Raw genomic sequence first — 16,872 nt, 5'->3', positions numbered from 1 at the left:
TTGCTAACAGCTCATTTGTATCGCAGTTTTCATCTAATGACATTGGACTGTCTAATCATTCAGCTGTCTTTTTTAAACTCGAACTGTATCATTCAAGTGAGCCTACCATCCGAACAGTAACCTTCCGGAAGTGGAAGTCTATCGATCAGACTGCTTTCTGCAATTCTGTGGTTTCCATCCTAAGCAATCTTCATCCATCATCACTGGAGGAGAAAGTTACGCAGCTAAACTCCACTCTTGCTGCTAATCTTGACGCTTTTGCTCCTCTAAGGTCACGTTTAGGTCACATTCGCCCGCTCCGCTCCATGGTACAATGACAATCTGCTTTCTAGAAAGGCTGCTTGTCGGAAAATGGAGCGCAAATGGCACTTTACTGGACTGAGTGTCTACTACCAAGAGTGAGGGGGGTTATCGTGCTCTAATGGAGACTGAAAGATCCTCTTACTTATCTCAGGCTATTGTAAATAATAAAAATAATCCCAGACACTTGTTCCAAACCATAAACAGACTGCTTCAAGTTAATCCTGTTTCCACCATGCCTGTTTCTCAGCAGCTCTGTGATTCTTTTCTACAGTTTTTTAATTCAAAGATTGTCAATGTTCGCAAAGACATTGCTGTTAACCCTGACTGTGCCACTTCACTCCTTCATCTGGGTTCACTGGTGTTTATTTCAGTCATTTCTCACTGCTTGATTCTGAGGCTCTCACAAGGGAGGTATCTAGCATGAAATCAACCACTTGCTTGCTGGATCCAATTCCTACTATTCTATTTTAAATCGTGCTTCGCTGTGTGGTGCCCTACTATCCTCAGCATTATAAATGAATCACTGGATACTGGGGTCATTCCAGCAGTACTAAAGACTGCTGCTGTTACGCCTGTACCAAAGAAAGAGAATGTTTCTGTGGATGATTTTAACAACTTTCATCCCATCTCTAATCTTCCCTTTTTGGTAAACATACTTGAGCATGTTGTTGCCTCTCAACTCTGTAATCATCTTACAACCAGTAACCTCTTTGAACCCCTTCAGTCAGGTTTTCATAAATTTCACAGCACTGAAACGGCATTGGTCAAAGTTACCAATGACTTATTGATGGCCTCTGATTCTGGAGCTACCTCACTTCTTATTCTTCTTAACCTTAGAGCCGCCTTCGATACTGTGGATCATGGTCTCTTACTTACCCATCTTGAAAGTGTTTTTGGTGTGTCCGGGACAGTTTTAAAGTGGTTTAAATCCTATTTTACTGACTGTTCCCATTTTATTTCTATGTGTGGCTTTAGGTCTGACACTTGCTCGGTGCTCACTGGTGTTCCTCAGGGATCAGTTCTAGGCCCTCTACTCTTCAATATTTATCTATCTCCACTTGGGCATCTGCTGCAATCGCTTGGCCTCCATTATCACTTTTATGTTGACGATACCCAAATCTACATTCACTCTAAATCTGGTGAAGACATTGATGCTTGTTATCTTTCTGGTTGTATTTCTGAGATAAAAGCATGGATGAGCAATAACTTTATTTGCCTGAACAGCGGGAAAACTGAGGTTATGCTTATAGGTTCCCGTCATCAAATTCGCAAAGCGGCTCTACTGTCCCTGTTTGTTGATGGCTCTGTTCTAGAGACCCAAAGTAAGATGAGGAACATTGGTGTAACTTTTGACACCAGCCTCACCTTTGATTTTTTTGTTCAGAGCACTATGAAGGCATCCTTTTTCCACCTCAGAAATATAGCCAGACTACGCCCAATGCTAAATTTATCTGTCGCTGAAAAGCTGATTAATTCATTTGTTTTCACACGGCTGGATTACTGTAACGCCGTTTTAGCCGGAGTTCCTAAAACCACAATTAACAAATTGCAAATTGTTTTATAGTTATTTTTATTATTAATGTTGTTGTTTTTATTAACTTTTATTTGTTGTATTTTCCTGTGGATTGTGATTTTATGTACAGCGCTTTGAGAAGCTGCTTTTAAAGGCGCTCTATAAAATAAAGTTATTATTATTTTAAATGTGATCATTAAACACGCACTTAAACACTGATATTCATCTCAAGAGAATTATGATTATGTAGGTCAACATCAAAACATTATCAAATGGAAGACTGCAATGAAAAAACACTAAGACCAAGGTTCCATGAAAATGTTTATAAATGTTATCATAAAGCTGTATCAGAAGATAAATGCAAAAGAACAATGAAAAAAGTGAACACAAACTATGTGATATAATTCTACAATATCTATAATTGAGAATAATCAGTGCTGAGTTCAAATCAAGAACAATTTAATTCAATTATAGTGCAAAAACTGAATGATCAAGATTACTTAACTTACAGAAGTAGGCAACTGTAAAGCCATAGTTTTTAACACCACTCCAACAATGTAAAAAACAAAGTACATTGTCATGTTACTTCGTGAAAAGTAAAGATTTTGGTTTTCGCTAAAGATAAAACTGATGTTTACATTCTGGTATGTGTTTTACCTGTAGGCCTACAGATTATCCATGCATGTAAGTGCAAACTGTAGGCACACTCAAAGAAATAGTTTGACATTTTGGGGGAAAAAAATTGCTGGTTTACTTAGATAAGAAGATTGATACTCTCATATCTTTACATTAAAGCTGCTCTAATGAATATTTTAATATTAACAATAAATCAAATTACCATAAACTCAATGTTTTGGTTTTATGTCACACAACCTTACGGTTTTGGTTGATGCTCACCGTATTTTTGGACACAGCTGGCAGCTGTTTTCAGAGAAAAAGCTCTACAAACTAACCATAAGCTGCCTGCTCAGCACCAAACAGCTGTGCTAAAAAAAAAACAATAAATGCAAGTTTTAATCTAGAGCTTTAGACAGAAAGCAATTAAAGCTAGCTTAGCTTAGCATAACCACTGGAAGCAAGGGGGAACAGCTAGCCTGGCTCTATTCAAAGTTCAAAAATACACCCTTTAGCTCACTACTTAAAATGTCTTGGTTCTTTGTAGACCAAACTTAAGATAGTAGAATAAAACACTTAAGTGAATTTCTTGATGTAGCGGAGTTTCAGGTAGGCGATGATGAGGAATATGAACGTCATAATGGTCAAAGCCACGTGATTCTCCCATAGTCCCCAGGTAGTGTATTCTATTCCCAGGTAGTCCAGATACTGTTCTCCTGTACATCTGCAACAACACAAGTCCCAACTGGTCACTTACAAATTAAATATCAATATTTAAGATGATTTGTTTTGTAGTTCCTAAATGTTTGTAAAGTCAACTGGAATTACGCTTAAAGATGTCAACTTTTAACATGAAGCCTGGTGGACTAGCTAGACTAGAAATGAGATAATTTGCTTTGAAGCAGACCACAGAGGTGGTACATACCAGTGTGACACAGCCAGAGCAAATACAGTCTACTCACGTCTCCCCAACTATGCTCACATAGCAGTTGGTCACTGTAGCCCGACATGTTGGTGTTTCGGATCACAGCCTCCTCACAGAACTTCAAACCCACAAACTCATTGATCTTCAAGGCCTGAACATAACGTTTGACAGTATAGTCAATGAATACGGAGCAGGTCAAAGGAAATATAGTACATTAGAACCTTGCTTATCTGTGGTGATTAATGGAAGAATATGGTCTGCAAATTAACTCTGTAAGGAAGGTGTTCACAGTCTTTTAAGAGCCAAAATTGTCTTAGAAACATGCGATGACAACATTTTGACCATACAACCAACAACACGTGTGTTTGTAGTGTGAAGTGCCCAAGCGGAAAGCTTCTGGTCTGAGACGTGAATCCAATGCGGAAGTCATTCTATAGAACGGCCAGCAGGGGTTCGACTCTTCTGGTTGTAAAAAGATGTCCGGTGCATTACAAACAATGGTAAAATTACCCGATTTCTCGCCTGATTTATTACCTCAGTAAACACTTTCCTAATGAGTTTATGGTCTCAATCGCTAGTTTCTTGTCTTCTTCAATACCACATGATGTTCATTTAGTAAACTATGGTCCCATTTAGAGGAAAATAGACCATAAAGGTCTTTTCACATGGGAAGCGACACTCCACCTGCGCTACGCCTGTTGCAATACCCGCGCCTCCCTTCCTACACGCTCGCCTCTCATTGACAATGAATTACGAGGCACGTAAATCGCTTCCCGTGTGAAAAGGCCTTAAAGCAGAGTATGCTTCAGGTCGGGATTATCTGTGATTGACAAGTCGTCACCAAGATGACCTGTCAGTCAGGCTAGAGTGACGCGTACCTACGGCACTGTGTAAATTTAACCAGCGCCGTTGAAAAAGCTTATTAGGAGTTGGCTGTTCACTTTCTCTGGTGAGTACATTTAGCTTTAAGACTGTTATTCGCTAGACAAAATTGTCAGCCCTGTTAAAATTTAAGTTAAGGTGAATTACAGATGAACCTAGCTAAGCAAGCTAGCTAGCTCCACACACGGTCGTTAGCTCGACCGTCTCGTCCAAATATGGTCACGTCCGGTGCCGCTGGTTGCAAAAACTTAGCATGGCGGTGCCCTATCGGCCAAACTTAAAAACGGCAGTCCACAAACCAACGGGTGACGTCACGATGACTATGTCCACTTCTTATATACAGTCTATGGTAGTGTCCTACATGAGAGGGATTACACTGCTGTATTTAAGCATTAGGCAGTATTAAGTATTTTAGAACATTCAAATATTTTATCAAGTTGCTAGAAGACAAAAAAATCAAGAGAAAAGTGCCAACACAATCACAATCAAGTCTAAAAATGACAAAGATTTGTTTGAAGTCATTTATAAACAGTGTTGCCATTACAGTTTGGTGACCAGAGGAGTCTGACAGTAAAAAATGTAAGGTCTAGTAAGTAGACATTGATTCATTGATCATTGTTTGTCAAATAACTACTAGGATCAAGAATAAACTTTGACACATCAGTATAGAAGATCTTTATCAAAAATGTTTGTGTACATTATGTGTTTATGTTAAGATTGAGTAAGATATATAAATATCAACAAACATATTTTTGTTAAATTTTATTTCATTATCATATTGGTGAAGGCCACAACAATCCAATATCAACAGAGCTCTAATATAAATTAATGTGATAATATGCTTAATCAGGTGATGATGTGTATACAGTATACATATATGACCCTTTTTGGTCAAATGCTGAGTATACCTAATTAAGTCATAATATAGAAATGTCAAAGCTGTATTAAATAAATAAATTTTGGTAGCATCAATTCAGTGTGCAAGTACCTTTCTTAAGAACTATAAATATAAAGTTCTTATTATGACTTTAACTGAAATTATTTCTTTAATCTTGACTTACTGCGAGGCCGTAGCGTGGAATGCTGAAGTACTTCAGCCAAGCCAGCCAGTCCATGATGCTGGGTAGGTTTACCAAGAGACCTGAGAAAATCTACCAACACAACACACAACTGTATTATTGTTTTTTGGGTATTATTGTCTTTACACTTGTTAAAGCACTTTGTAACTTGTTTTTGAAAAGTGCTTTACAAATAAAGATATTATTATTATTATTATTACTTGGAAGCTGCTAATAACTAACTGGTTGCCTTTTCATGATGCTCCTACCCATTTGCCTTCCAAAAAAGGACCACAATGGAAATAAGCCGTCTGGCTTATGTTTTCATCCTTTTGATGGTATCTATAGCTGGGGCACCTCTCGTTGGAGGCGCCACTTTTATATTTACAATCAATAAAGAACTCTCACCATCATGAAGACAAAGGTGATGGTCATGAAAATGTTGGCGAGAGCCACGACGCTCTGGTCAGCGGAGATGGCCATCGTCAGGGCTGTGGCGGTGTAGGCCACCATAGTCACTGTCAGTGTGAAGATGAAAAAGGCTGCTGCTGTGGATTTGAGCCCTGAGAGGACCAGTGGTGCAAAGTAAGTAACTAAGTACATGTACTCATGTACTGAGTACTTTATTTGCATCTTTATCCTTCTACTCCACTACATTTCAAAGGGAAATATTGAAATTTTTTATACTACTTTGCAGATTCAGATTAAACACAATATTATCAACAAATAAAATCATCAAAATAAATCACTATGCTACATCACAGTTTATAAAGTAGAATGAGCCCCGCCTTTACCAGCTGTAACATTAATATACAGTATATATATGTGAGTATATATATTAATGGATCAATGATTATAATCCAATAATATATATTATTCTGAAATGGGGCATTCTGCAGGATGAGTACTTTTGGTTCTTTAAATATATTAAATATTTATGTGTAGTGATTAACTTTTACTTTTACACGAGTATTTCTACACTGTGCTATTGCTAATATAATATATTCTTAAGTAAAGGATCTGTATACTTCTTCCACACACTGGAGTGGACACAGACAAAATAATGAGCAATCTGCAATCTTAAATTTAGTATTTGATCAAGTGTTCATGGGTTGAAACCTTCCACATATGAATTTGTTTATGGATTCATTAGTCTTACCGATCATAAAGTAGACAATACAGCTGAAGATGACTGAGGTGATGGTGCGCATTGTGATGTCAGACAGGATCTTGGAGAGGAAGTAGACAGACAGTCTGTAGTAGCCACTGATGTACTCATGCCTGTCACAAGAAAACCCAAGAGGAAATCAAGCTCTACCCATTTGTTCCTAATTTATGTTGAGTTATCCATTTCAGATGTCATAGTTATATCCTCTAGCTTGTTCTGTGCAACATGTTACATACACAAACAGTTTCCTCTCAATGATGAAGAGCTCAGCTGCAGACACCGTGCTGAAACACTGGTTGGTAGTGATAAAAAAGAGGCCACCCATCCTGCAAGAAGAAACAAAATCTGATCATTAACTCTTTTATAGAAATGTATGAATCTCATATTCCACATACACTGTAGCTGTACATGAGAGAGAGCACACACACACATCACATGTTAAAATGAGAACCAGTCCTCTGCAGTAAGACAGAGAAAATGACAAAGGAAACAAAAGAAAAGAAATGAAGTGAATCAATAACTGGTGTTGTATTTTTGCTACTGTAACGCCCTAATTTCAACCCAAACAAACAAAAGAAGGGCATTTAACACCACACAAATTATAGTGGTATGTGTGTGTATATGCGGTATGGTCCACATACAGAAAGCCTAAAAGGTGACTGACTCCAGAAGGGCCCCAAACCCAGTCAAAAGGAGGGAGGGGTGAATAACTTTTTTAAGCCACGTACATTGGTGTTTGCCATACTGCTAATGCACTGACCAGGAGTATAATGACATTAGGTCCTTATATTCTACTCAACCATGAGTACCAGGTTGTACCCGATAAAATATGGTAAGAGGATTAGCAATGTAGGAATTGCTCTACTTTTCACGCTTCTTCATTAAAAGCAGTGACTAACTTAAAAAATCTGAACAATCATTAAGAATCATGTTGCAAAAATCAATATGCCCGTACTACGTAGCCCTATAATCTAGATTAACACAAATAATGCACATCTTATTTCTGTGTGAACATTAAGACATATTACAAAATTATGCAATAACTTTAAATAATAAACATGCTGTTGAAGGTACAAAGACCCAGAACCCAGTTGCAGTGAAAAAAAATGAAATAAATACAATTTTCGTGGACCAGTGGGTATTTACTATTGTTTTTGCTACCTGGGAGTTAGAGGGACTCCATTTGTTTTTTGCGGTTAGTTATTATATAATGTATTATGTATAAACAGGGAGGTAAAAAATAAAAAAAACATTTATTTGTTCAATTTTAATATCAGAGGCCTGCGTGCTGTTTCAAAGCCTTTTCCAGACTACCAGTAATACATGTCTAGTAGGTAAATAATCCATCCATTATTTATTCTTTTACGTGACAAAAGTCAAATTTAAGCAAATAAGTAGCAATCTTTTAGTAAAAAATGCCAGAATCAGCCTATAAAATTTCTACAATGTTAGTTTTTCAATGTAGAACAATTACATTGGTTGCTAAAAAACACAAATTCCCAGAAAAAATAAGGACATGACCTTGTTCTCATCAATGGTCACTACAGCCCTTGGTGTACGGTAAATATATTAGCATGGGTCCCCTGCTAGCTGCTTTTAAATACAGTTCTCTCACCTGTTCTGGATTCCACTCCGATCATCTTTGACCCCGAAGAAAATCGCTCCTACGATGAGGGCGAGGAAAATGTTGACTCCGAGCTGCACAGAAAAAAACATTTAGAGACAGTAGAAAGTCCTGTTTGTAAAAGCAGCATGTATTAGCCCATACAGGGTCAGAACTTTAACAATGTAGAACAAATGTATTGTTTGAGCTTGAGGCCTTCGTTAAAGTCATCATAGAATACTTTGTAAAGAACATTTGCAAGATGAATATGAAACAAAGGAGTGAGTTTTTGGATTGCATCCTGTTTGAATGTTCTTTTTTAAGTGTTGCATGATTATGGATTTACTTTTGTGTCATTACTATGCAATTAAAAATACTTTTATATTATATTATACACATTTCAAGACAGTTTGTCCTGCCTCTGAATATCATAGTCTAATCAGAGGCAGCACTCGGTGGAGTACAGAATGTTTCGGGCAAATTTTGGTCTGGTTAAAAATCGTCCAGATTGCTCTGACTTGACTTGCATGTTAGGACTATTTTTTTATTCAAATTGCAGGCACTGCAATGTAATCTCTATGGCTTCTGGGTGGGCTTGCATTAACATGTTTTCATCATATATAATTAGTTGGATTCATGAGCTTTTAAGTCATAATGTGTGAAGACAAAGAAGATATGTTGTATTTAATTGCTCAGAGCGTTTAAACAACACATTGATAGCAGTTTCCACTGAAATACTGCTTTCTTATCGGAAACAATTTTTTTTTGATTATTCCAACACCGCATGAGGCAGCACCACTTGCGCCAGCTGTCACATTCAAGATCAACATAGATGAGGTTATCTTGAGTCAGAGGAATAACTTGATCGTGTTATTAAGAAAAATACCGTTCAGTTGTTGTAGTGATCTGGATAAATTAATTTGCAACTAGAAATGCTTTCTTAAAACTTTCTGACCAAAATAGGCTTTAGAGAGTTCGGTGACATAGTATAAAGAGTCCATGAAGGGAGCAAGTTTGGTGGACGACTTTCACCTGGGAGATTGGGGTTTGGTTCCTGTGTGACCCTAAGAGTTAATACTGACTTGTTGTTTTGACAAAAACCGTGATCTTATCCTGAACTTAACCAAAGGCTTTCTGAAACGGTCACAGTTTGGTTAGGTTTAGACACTTTTCTTCTTATGTTTTTTTCTTTATGGCGTAAGAAGGTTTAACTCTGAGCGATCAGTAATTCAATATCAGTGTTATAATTGTAGACCTTCATGAATTATTTTTGAAGAATGGAAATTAAACTCAAGCAGTGTCCTTCTTGACAAAAAAAAGCCAGTGTTTGTGGGGATCAGGAGTCAAGTGGATGCCCTGGTCCTCCTCCAGACCGGCCTATCTGAGCGAACAAAAAGGACTTGCGGGTGAGGTAATGATAACAGAAAAGACTGAGAGAAGTGAAAGTGACACAAGTTTTAATCCTAACAATTTACAGATTATGACAGGTCTAAGCGGTTCCCAGGGTGAAGGGATAAGCTAATACGGTTGAGCTTCTTTCACCTCATTCCCCACAGCCCCTCATGTGAAAGCCGGGTGGAAGTGGAGTGAGAGGTCATGATGCCATCATGTGATGAGTCCCAGACCAGGGCCAAGGGGCTTTGGCCAGATATGATATCACTTCAGATCCCAGCCCAAAGAGGCAAGAGAGGCGTCACAACAGTCACCAAAGCCGATTATTGCGCCCATGCCACCTAGAGCCTCTCTTGTAGGATTATTTTGACTTATTTAGGGCCAATTAGCTGTTAATACTTCTTAAAGTGAGGAGACTTCTGACAGCATTTTGCCGCCATGGGTTGACTAATGAGAGCATTAAGTCTTGACCTCCAAAGTGCTGTCTATGCATCCTGTTCATGACAACAACAGCACTTATTTTACCGCACTTCGGAGTGTTTGAACAAAGTTAAGATGATAGTGGATTCAACCTCTGTCAGAACCGTAGACATGAGCTGCATTAAAGTTGTGAAAATGAGGACATGCTTGACTTACTTGAGACTTGACTGTTTGAATTCCCGGCTTGACTAGAGACACGAGGGCAAAAAGCTGTTAAAGAATCCTGTGCTGTGCAAAGTTTTTGCTTTTTAGAGCACTGCCAAACATGCAGGAATTGTTAAAATCGTAACGAGGATGCCATTGTTTAAACACTTCCAGCTCCTGCCACCAGAATACATTTTTAAAAAACGTCCAAATTCAGAATATGTAAAATAGATTTTTACTTTAAAATTAATTACCCAATACACAAACAAGTAGTGTTTATGTAACTCGTAAGAGAGTCTCTGAAATCTCTTTTCATTTTTCTTTCTAAAATGTCATGATCCAAAAGATTTAAAAACCGCTCTGTAATCTGTGGCGACAAACACTGAAAACAGCAAGCTTTAATTAATGTACAACAATTCAACAAGTAGGAGAAGTGAAGACTCAATTACTTAAGGAGGCACTCTACTTGTTCTATGTTATTTGTTTGTAATATGTCCAGTCAACCATTGTATTTACAACAACAGATGGCTTTGAGTTCATGATAAGTTTTGTATTTTAGTGATTAATGGGGATGTGTTACCTGGGCCACAGATGTTTGTGGGTTCAGCATGAGGTTCTGGAAGGTTCTCTTTAGCACCCAACGTAGCTGGTGGAAGAAGGAGCTGTTGTAGGTGATGGTGCGGGATTTTGAAAATGAGATACACTTCTTATCCTGGACGATGCGGTCCAGCTCAGCACTTGTGTCGCTGGAGTAGCTGCTGTTCCTGTACTCCTCCACCAGGCGCTCCTCGATGCTCTGCCTGGAGCTGCTGTGCTCCTCAAAGTCCAAATCTGGCCGAGCACCCACGAGGACAATGACAGATTTAACTATTGGAAATACTCTACAACAATAGAAATCAATTGGTGCTTTGAACTGAATTTTTTACTGTTCAGTTTAATCAATTTTTTAAAATGTAACTTATGTCTTTTAATATTGCCTTGCATTTCCATTATATCTTGTCTTAATGCATTTTAAGTCTTATGTAAAGCACTTTTAATTACCATCTTGAAAGGCGCTATACAAATAAACTTGTCTTGACTTGATATTAAAACAATGATCAAATATTATGAAGAGGCTTAAAATACTGAATTAGTAAATAAAGTCTGTCCTAAGTCAATAACCACAAAAGTAAAAGCACTGATTATTTTTGCAACAAGTAAAATTAGAGCACAACAACAACTTATTTTTAATAATATCCTTAGAAATGTTAAGTTCAAGGACATTAGACAAGGATGAAGTTAGGATGAGGGGTTAAAGGCACTATATTTTAACTTTTATTTTAATTTGTACAAATAAAAGATATCATCTTATAGTATTCATGGAGCGATATAGAACGCTGTCACCTTCAGACCCGTGCACTTTGGTCATGGTTGTAGCGGTGGAGTCTCCATTGATAACATCCAGAAAGAAGTCAGCTGGGTTGTTGTGGGGCTCACAGGGATAACCTGGAACACAGATCACAATGATCTATGTTTAATCTCAACACGTTATCGAGACGTTGCTTTTTCTATTGTCAGATTTTTCATCAGACGTATAGAATAAAGCTGCACAACCATCTACATTTATTTAAGATGGTAGATGGTGTCTTGTGTTGATAATAAGTTTCGTCATAGTCACCAATGTTGGCGAAGTAGTCCAATGCGTTTGGCGCTGGTCCATGGTACACCATTTTACCACTAACCAGCAGAGTCAGAGTGTCAAATAGTCTGTAGATGGAGTATCGTGGTTGGTGGATGGACATAATTATGGTTCTTCCATGACTGGCCATTCTGAAAAGAGTAAAAAAAGTAAAAATGTGTAGCAAATACAATAAAAGCTTCCTTTTGATTGCAAAATTGCTTTTTTCAGTAGACATGCTGCTATTGGGGTCCATTTTCAAAAAACACAATATTTCCTTTCATTACTTTGTGGAGGGTATACAAATCTATTTGCCAGTAAAATCCAATGACAAAGCCTCAATTCAGGCCTTGCCTTACTGCCTAAGAGATCTTAAATATGGCTGGATCAGAAGTTTCTCTGTCTTAATGAAAGTAAGACTGAGGTTGTTGTGTTTGGTTGTCCTGCTTGTGTAGATGCTATTGGTACTTTAGGATCGCATAGTCATTCATTTACCAAGTATCTGGGTGTGATCTTTGACAGTGCTTTTAAATTTGAAAAACAGATTAGTTGTGTTGTAAAAGCCAGTTTTTTTCCAGCTGAGACTGTTTTGGCTGAAGTCGAGCCCTACCTGCCGAGCAAAGATTTTGAAAGAGTAAGCCATGCATTTATAACGTCTCGGCTAGACCACTGTAATTCTTTATATGTTGGAGTGGATCAGTCATCTCTTCATCGGTTGCAGTTTGTCCAGAATGCAGCAGCTCGACTTCTAACTGGAACTAAAAAGCGTGAGCACATTACTCCAGTTTTAGCCTTGCTCCACTGGCTTCCTGTCTGATTTGATTATGAGGTTTTATTGCTTGTTTTCAAGATTTTAAATGGGCTGGCACTTTTACATGTTCATACTCCTGTCAAAGCACTGAGGTCATCCAATCAGGTGCTCCACGATGTCCCCAGATCCAGGTAAAAAAATATAGGGGACTGAGCTTTTTCACTGGCTGATAATAATCATAATCTTTAGAATATTTTACCTGTTCAAACAAGAACTCAGACTGCTGATATTCTCAGGTCCTTGCTAAAGACCCACCGCTATTCATTGGCCTTCAAACCAAGTTGAGTTTGGACATTGTTGACATTTTCCACTGTCTTTGTCGTGTATATTTGTTGTGTATCCTGAATTTGGAAAGCCCTTGGTCAACTAGGGTTGTTTTTAGATGTGCTATATAAATAAATTTGAACTTGAACGCCAATGTGGTTTAACGTTAAAGACTATTTCCTTATAATAAAATGTATAATAAATCCTGTGGCACATAAGTTTGGTGGTAATTATTAACAATATATCACAGTGTGGCATACTTAAAATATACATTATTAAACAGTTCCATGTCTTCCATGTTACTTTGTTTGATCAATACACCAATAATAGACTAATGTGTATTTTAATGCAATTGCATTAAATATCAAGTGCTGCATTATTTAATAAATAATAAATTATGCTAAATGAAATAAAGCTATTTTCATTGCCAAAGGTGCTAAATCAAGGTTAATCAAAACTGTCAAAGAGAATAGGCCTAAAGTTTGCTCTAAACAACCCTTTGCTCAGAAACCAGAATCCTTTGCTCTGTAAGAAGGCAAATAACTGTTTTTGCAATGAGCACTGTAGACTGGAACCAAATGCAGCTAATGCTGTAATAAAGTGACATTCACATATACTAATAGACTGTTTTAGTGTTACATTACTTTTTAGTAACTAGAGTATTGGGTACAGGTTCAGCTTTGGGGCAGTGACAAAGCTGAAGACTCAACTCTGAATATAATCCATCAGAGGACTGGCAGAGAAGAATCTTTATTACCTTTTTAGCAACAGCAGGACAGAGTTAGCAGTGCTAGCGTCCAGTCCTGTGGTCGGTTCATCCAGAAAAAGAACTGGAGGATCAATGATCAGCTCCATACCGATGTTTGTCCTCTTCCTCTCTCCTCCAGAGATTCCCCGGGTCATCTGCGTGCCCACCTGAGGACACCCACATAAGATCAACAGGGATCAATCAATCTGCCCTGGCTCTCACCTGATGTCTTCAAGCTTGAGGCCAACCCTTAGGTTAGATAAGTTATTATGTCATGTCTTATGTTGTGTGTATTTTTACCTTGGAGTCCGCCACCTTGGTGAGACCCAGTTCTTTAATGAGGTGATTGACTCGAACCTCCTTCTCTCTCTGAGGCACACAGCTAGGCAGCCGCAGAGCTGCAGAAAAACGCAGATTCTCCCTCACAGTCAGGGTGCCCATGACCACGTCGTCCTAGGAAGGTAGACAAGAGTTTGAGGTCAAAGATCAGAGACGGGTAGATCATTTGTTTTGTAGTTTTCTCATTCTGCTAGGCTGTGTTTTTTGGAAGGCAGAGAATGGTTAATGTAATAGAATTTAGTAACTAGCAAACTCTGTAAAGTTGCTATAATCAATATTTTTACAATAACAAGGGATCAATCACCCAACTCTGCAGTTCTCATCAACTTTACAGAATTTTTTTTAGCATCTTTCAGCTCATTAATTTGGCTTTACTGGCCACAAATTTCCTGTTTATATTTATTTTCACTGCTCTCATCAGCGTTCTTTCTAGCCACAGCATGTTTCAGTGAAAAGCTCTAAAAACTCACTGTACACAACCTGCTTAGCACCAAACTGCAGGGAGACACAGTTAACAACTAGCTGGTGAACACGGTAGAGAATTGAAACACTGAAGCTGAAGCTGAAGAGCCAAATATTTCTCCTGGGAGTTGGTAGAAACCAAACAAGAGAGTGAAAATCGGACTTCCTTTTTTAAGGTGGACACAAAAATAACTCGAAATGAAAGCTAATGTTGCTCCATGTCTGCTGGGTGTGTAATTAAGCAACTGTTTGCTAATAGGTTATTCATATTATATTATAATATAATATATACTACATTACTTCAAGTTAAATGATCATGATGAGTCAGTTCACAGCTTGTTTCCACTGCCCTCCGAGGGACCAAAAAAACATTCAAATGCACCTGAACCACATAGCCAGAGAGGCACTTGAAATTTGGAGGCTGTGGTGCTCTGTCAATGAGGACTTCTCCTGAGAGACCTGAAGGATCCTTCCTTGCAGCCAGGATATCCAAGAATCTTTGAGAAAAATAACCAAACAATACTTAAATATATCTAAAACTAATGCAGGTGGCTATTTTGAAGATATTTTTTCTTCGAGATCAGTGTGAAACTGACGTAGATTTTCCACTTCCAGTAGGTCCAAGAATAGCGTTGAGGCCAGGTCTCATGATCCCACTGCAAGATAATAGCACACAACTCTCTGTAACCAATTTAACATGATTAAATTAATTTAAAGGCACAGATGGGGACATGTTTAAATGGTCTGCATTCATTCCTAAGGTGTACAATCTAAGATTTTTCACTTCACTGTATCAGCTTTACAATACAAATGTGAGGAGTGTGACACAAAGTGGATTAACGTGATTCTTGGACACGTGATGAAATTTAGAAGCTCTTGAATCACTTTATCTAAATAAATTTTCTGCCCTTATGTTGACTAAAATAATGCTCAGGGAAGTAGGTTGTTACAGATATAAACATTTCTTGAAAGCTGCGCACACACACACACACACACACACACACAAACTCTATACTACGGTGTAGATGTTTTTTTTAAAACACATCCTTTGACTGCAAACAGAACAGTTCGACAAAGCACCAGAAAGAGTCAGTGATAAAAGCCTGGCGATGGATCACGTGATTGTGTTTAATTCGTTTCCCTGGCAGACTGCTCTTTAGTGCATCAGAGAGATTATATGCAAGAAACCATGCTTAATATCATATAATTAACTCTGAGGTAGGAAAAGGCCCAACAACTTGTGTGAAATTATTAATTCTACCATGGGAAATGTCATCTGTATTTAATACTATCAGAAAGAAAACAATGGTAAGAGTCTATTCGTATTGTCCTGCTTTTAATCAGGACACAATGAGCCTTTACATGATTTACATGAAGACCCACTGCACTTTTACTGTAACATGGTCTCCCAAATTAAGGAACCTGAAAGAATTATGGCAATGCAACTTTATATTGAGCCAAAAATCCTGTTTGGTTGTCGACAAACCAAATATCACCAGATTTATAATTTTTTTGTCTAATTTTCTACAAAAAAGCTTGTAATTCATCTGAAGCAGTGTCGAGTGTATGTTCGGTTAAGTAAGGCAACAATCTGAAATACATCAACTTAATTATTGAATTTAATAGATATTCTACTTATCCCTTAATGAGTAAGCAAACTACAACTGACATATGTTCAAAACACAATGGTGATATATGTAAAACAAGTTATTTCTAATTTTGTAACAGCATTTTAGTATGTGAGCAATAAGTAAATAGACAGATGACAAAGAGAAAGACAGACAAACAGGTATAGAAAGTGTCCAATTTTTCTAACTGACTTGAGGTCGACCAGTATTTCCTTTGGACTGGTTTTCCTCTTGAAGCCGCTCTTCAGCTGCACTTTGTACTGGATGTTGTGGAAGCTCACGGTGGAGCCACAGAGCTCGTTGTTCTGATCCACGTCCGTGACGACCTTTGACCTGGCCATCCCGTTGGTGCCAATATCTTCTATCATTGCAATGTTGATGTGACCGGCTTTCTCCATCATCCTCTGCAGTGCACACAATGTCAAATGACAGTGCTCAGAGAGAAATCAATCTTTTACTGATTTGTTACATACACTAGTGTGATGCCAAACAATTCAGACATCCATAAAGAACGGATGTCAGGGTTTCCTGCACTGAAACAAAGACCACTAAAATTTAATGTCACATACTGTATGTGTGTACTGAAGACATTTATCAATGTTCATTATGGTAATAATAAATTATTATAAAAAAAAAAGTATCTCAAAATTCTAAGATTCTGAGATCTCAAAAAATCTTTCCTTCTTGCTGCTGTCAGACTCTCTACTCTATCAGTCCTATTTCCAGTAGACTACATGGACAAAACACACACACCAGGACTGATAATCCGTGCAACATGGTATTTCCAGCTATTTACTATTTATTATCCATCCATCCATCCATCCATCCATCAACCGCTTATCCTGCACACAGGGTCACGGGGTGCTGTTTATTATCTCGA

The 16,872-nt window shown here is 37.9% G+C and overlaps 1 protein-coding gene across 1 annotated transcript; it reads right to left on the bottom strand.

Moving 5' to 3' along the window:
• Positions 1-2,930: 2,930 nt before the first annotated feature.
• abcg2d (ATP-binding cassette, sub-family G (WHITE), member 2d) lies at positions 2,931-16,390 on the bottom strand. The gene is given in 16 exon segments (XM_038714821.1): positions 2,931-3,155; positions 3,394-3,434; positions 3,436-3,507; positions 5,300-5,389; positions 5,705-5,859; positions 6,456-6,577; positions 6,701-6,790; positions 8,080-8,162; positions 10,664-10,914; positions 11,467-11,568; positions 11,741-11,892; positions 13,573-13,730; positions 13,864-14,016; positions 14,747-14,861; positions 14,961-15,020; positions 16,185-16,390. Coding segments are annotated over 16 exon segments (1,998 nt in total). The 3' UTR covers positions 2,931-3,007.
• Between the last annotated feature and the right edge of the window lie 482 nt (positions 16,391-16,872).

The sequence above is a fragment of the Micropterus salmoides genome, unplaced genomic scaffold (genome assembly GCF_014851395.1).
Source record: "Micropterus salmoides isolate LMB-PRFRI ecotype aquatic unplaced genomic scaffold, ASM1485139v1 Ms_hic_scaffold_12, whole genome shotgun sequence".
Lineage (NCBI taxonomy): Eukaryota > Metazoa > Chordata > Actinopteri > Centrarchiformes > Centrarchidae > Micropterus > Micropterus salmoides.
The sequence above is the reverse complement of the archived record's forward strand: the minus strand, read 5'-3'. Positions and strand labels throughout refer to the sequence as shown.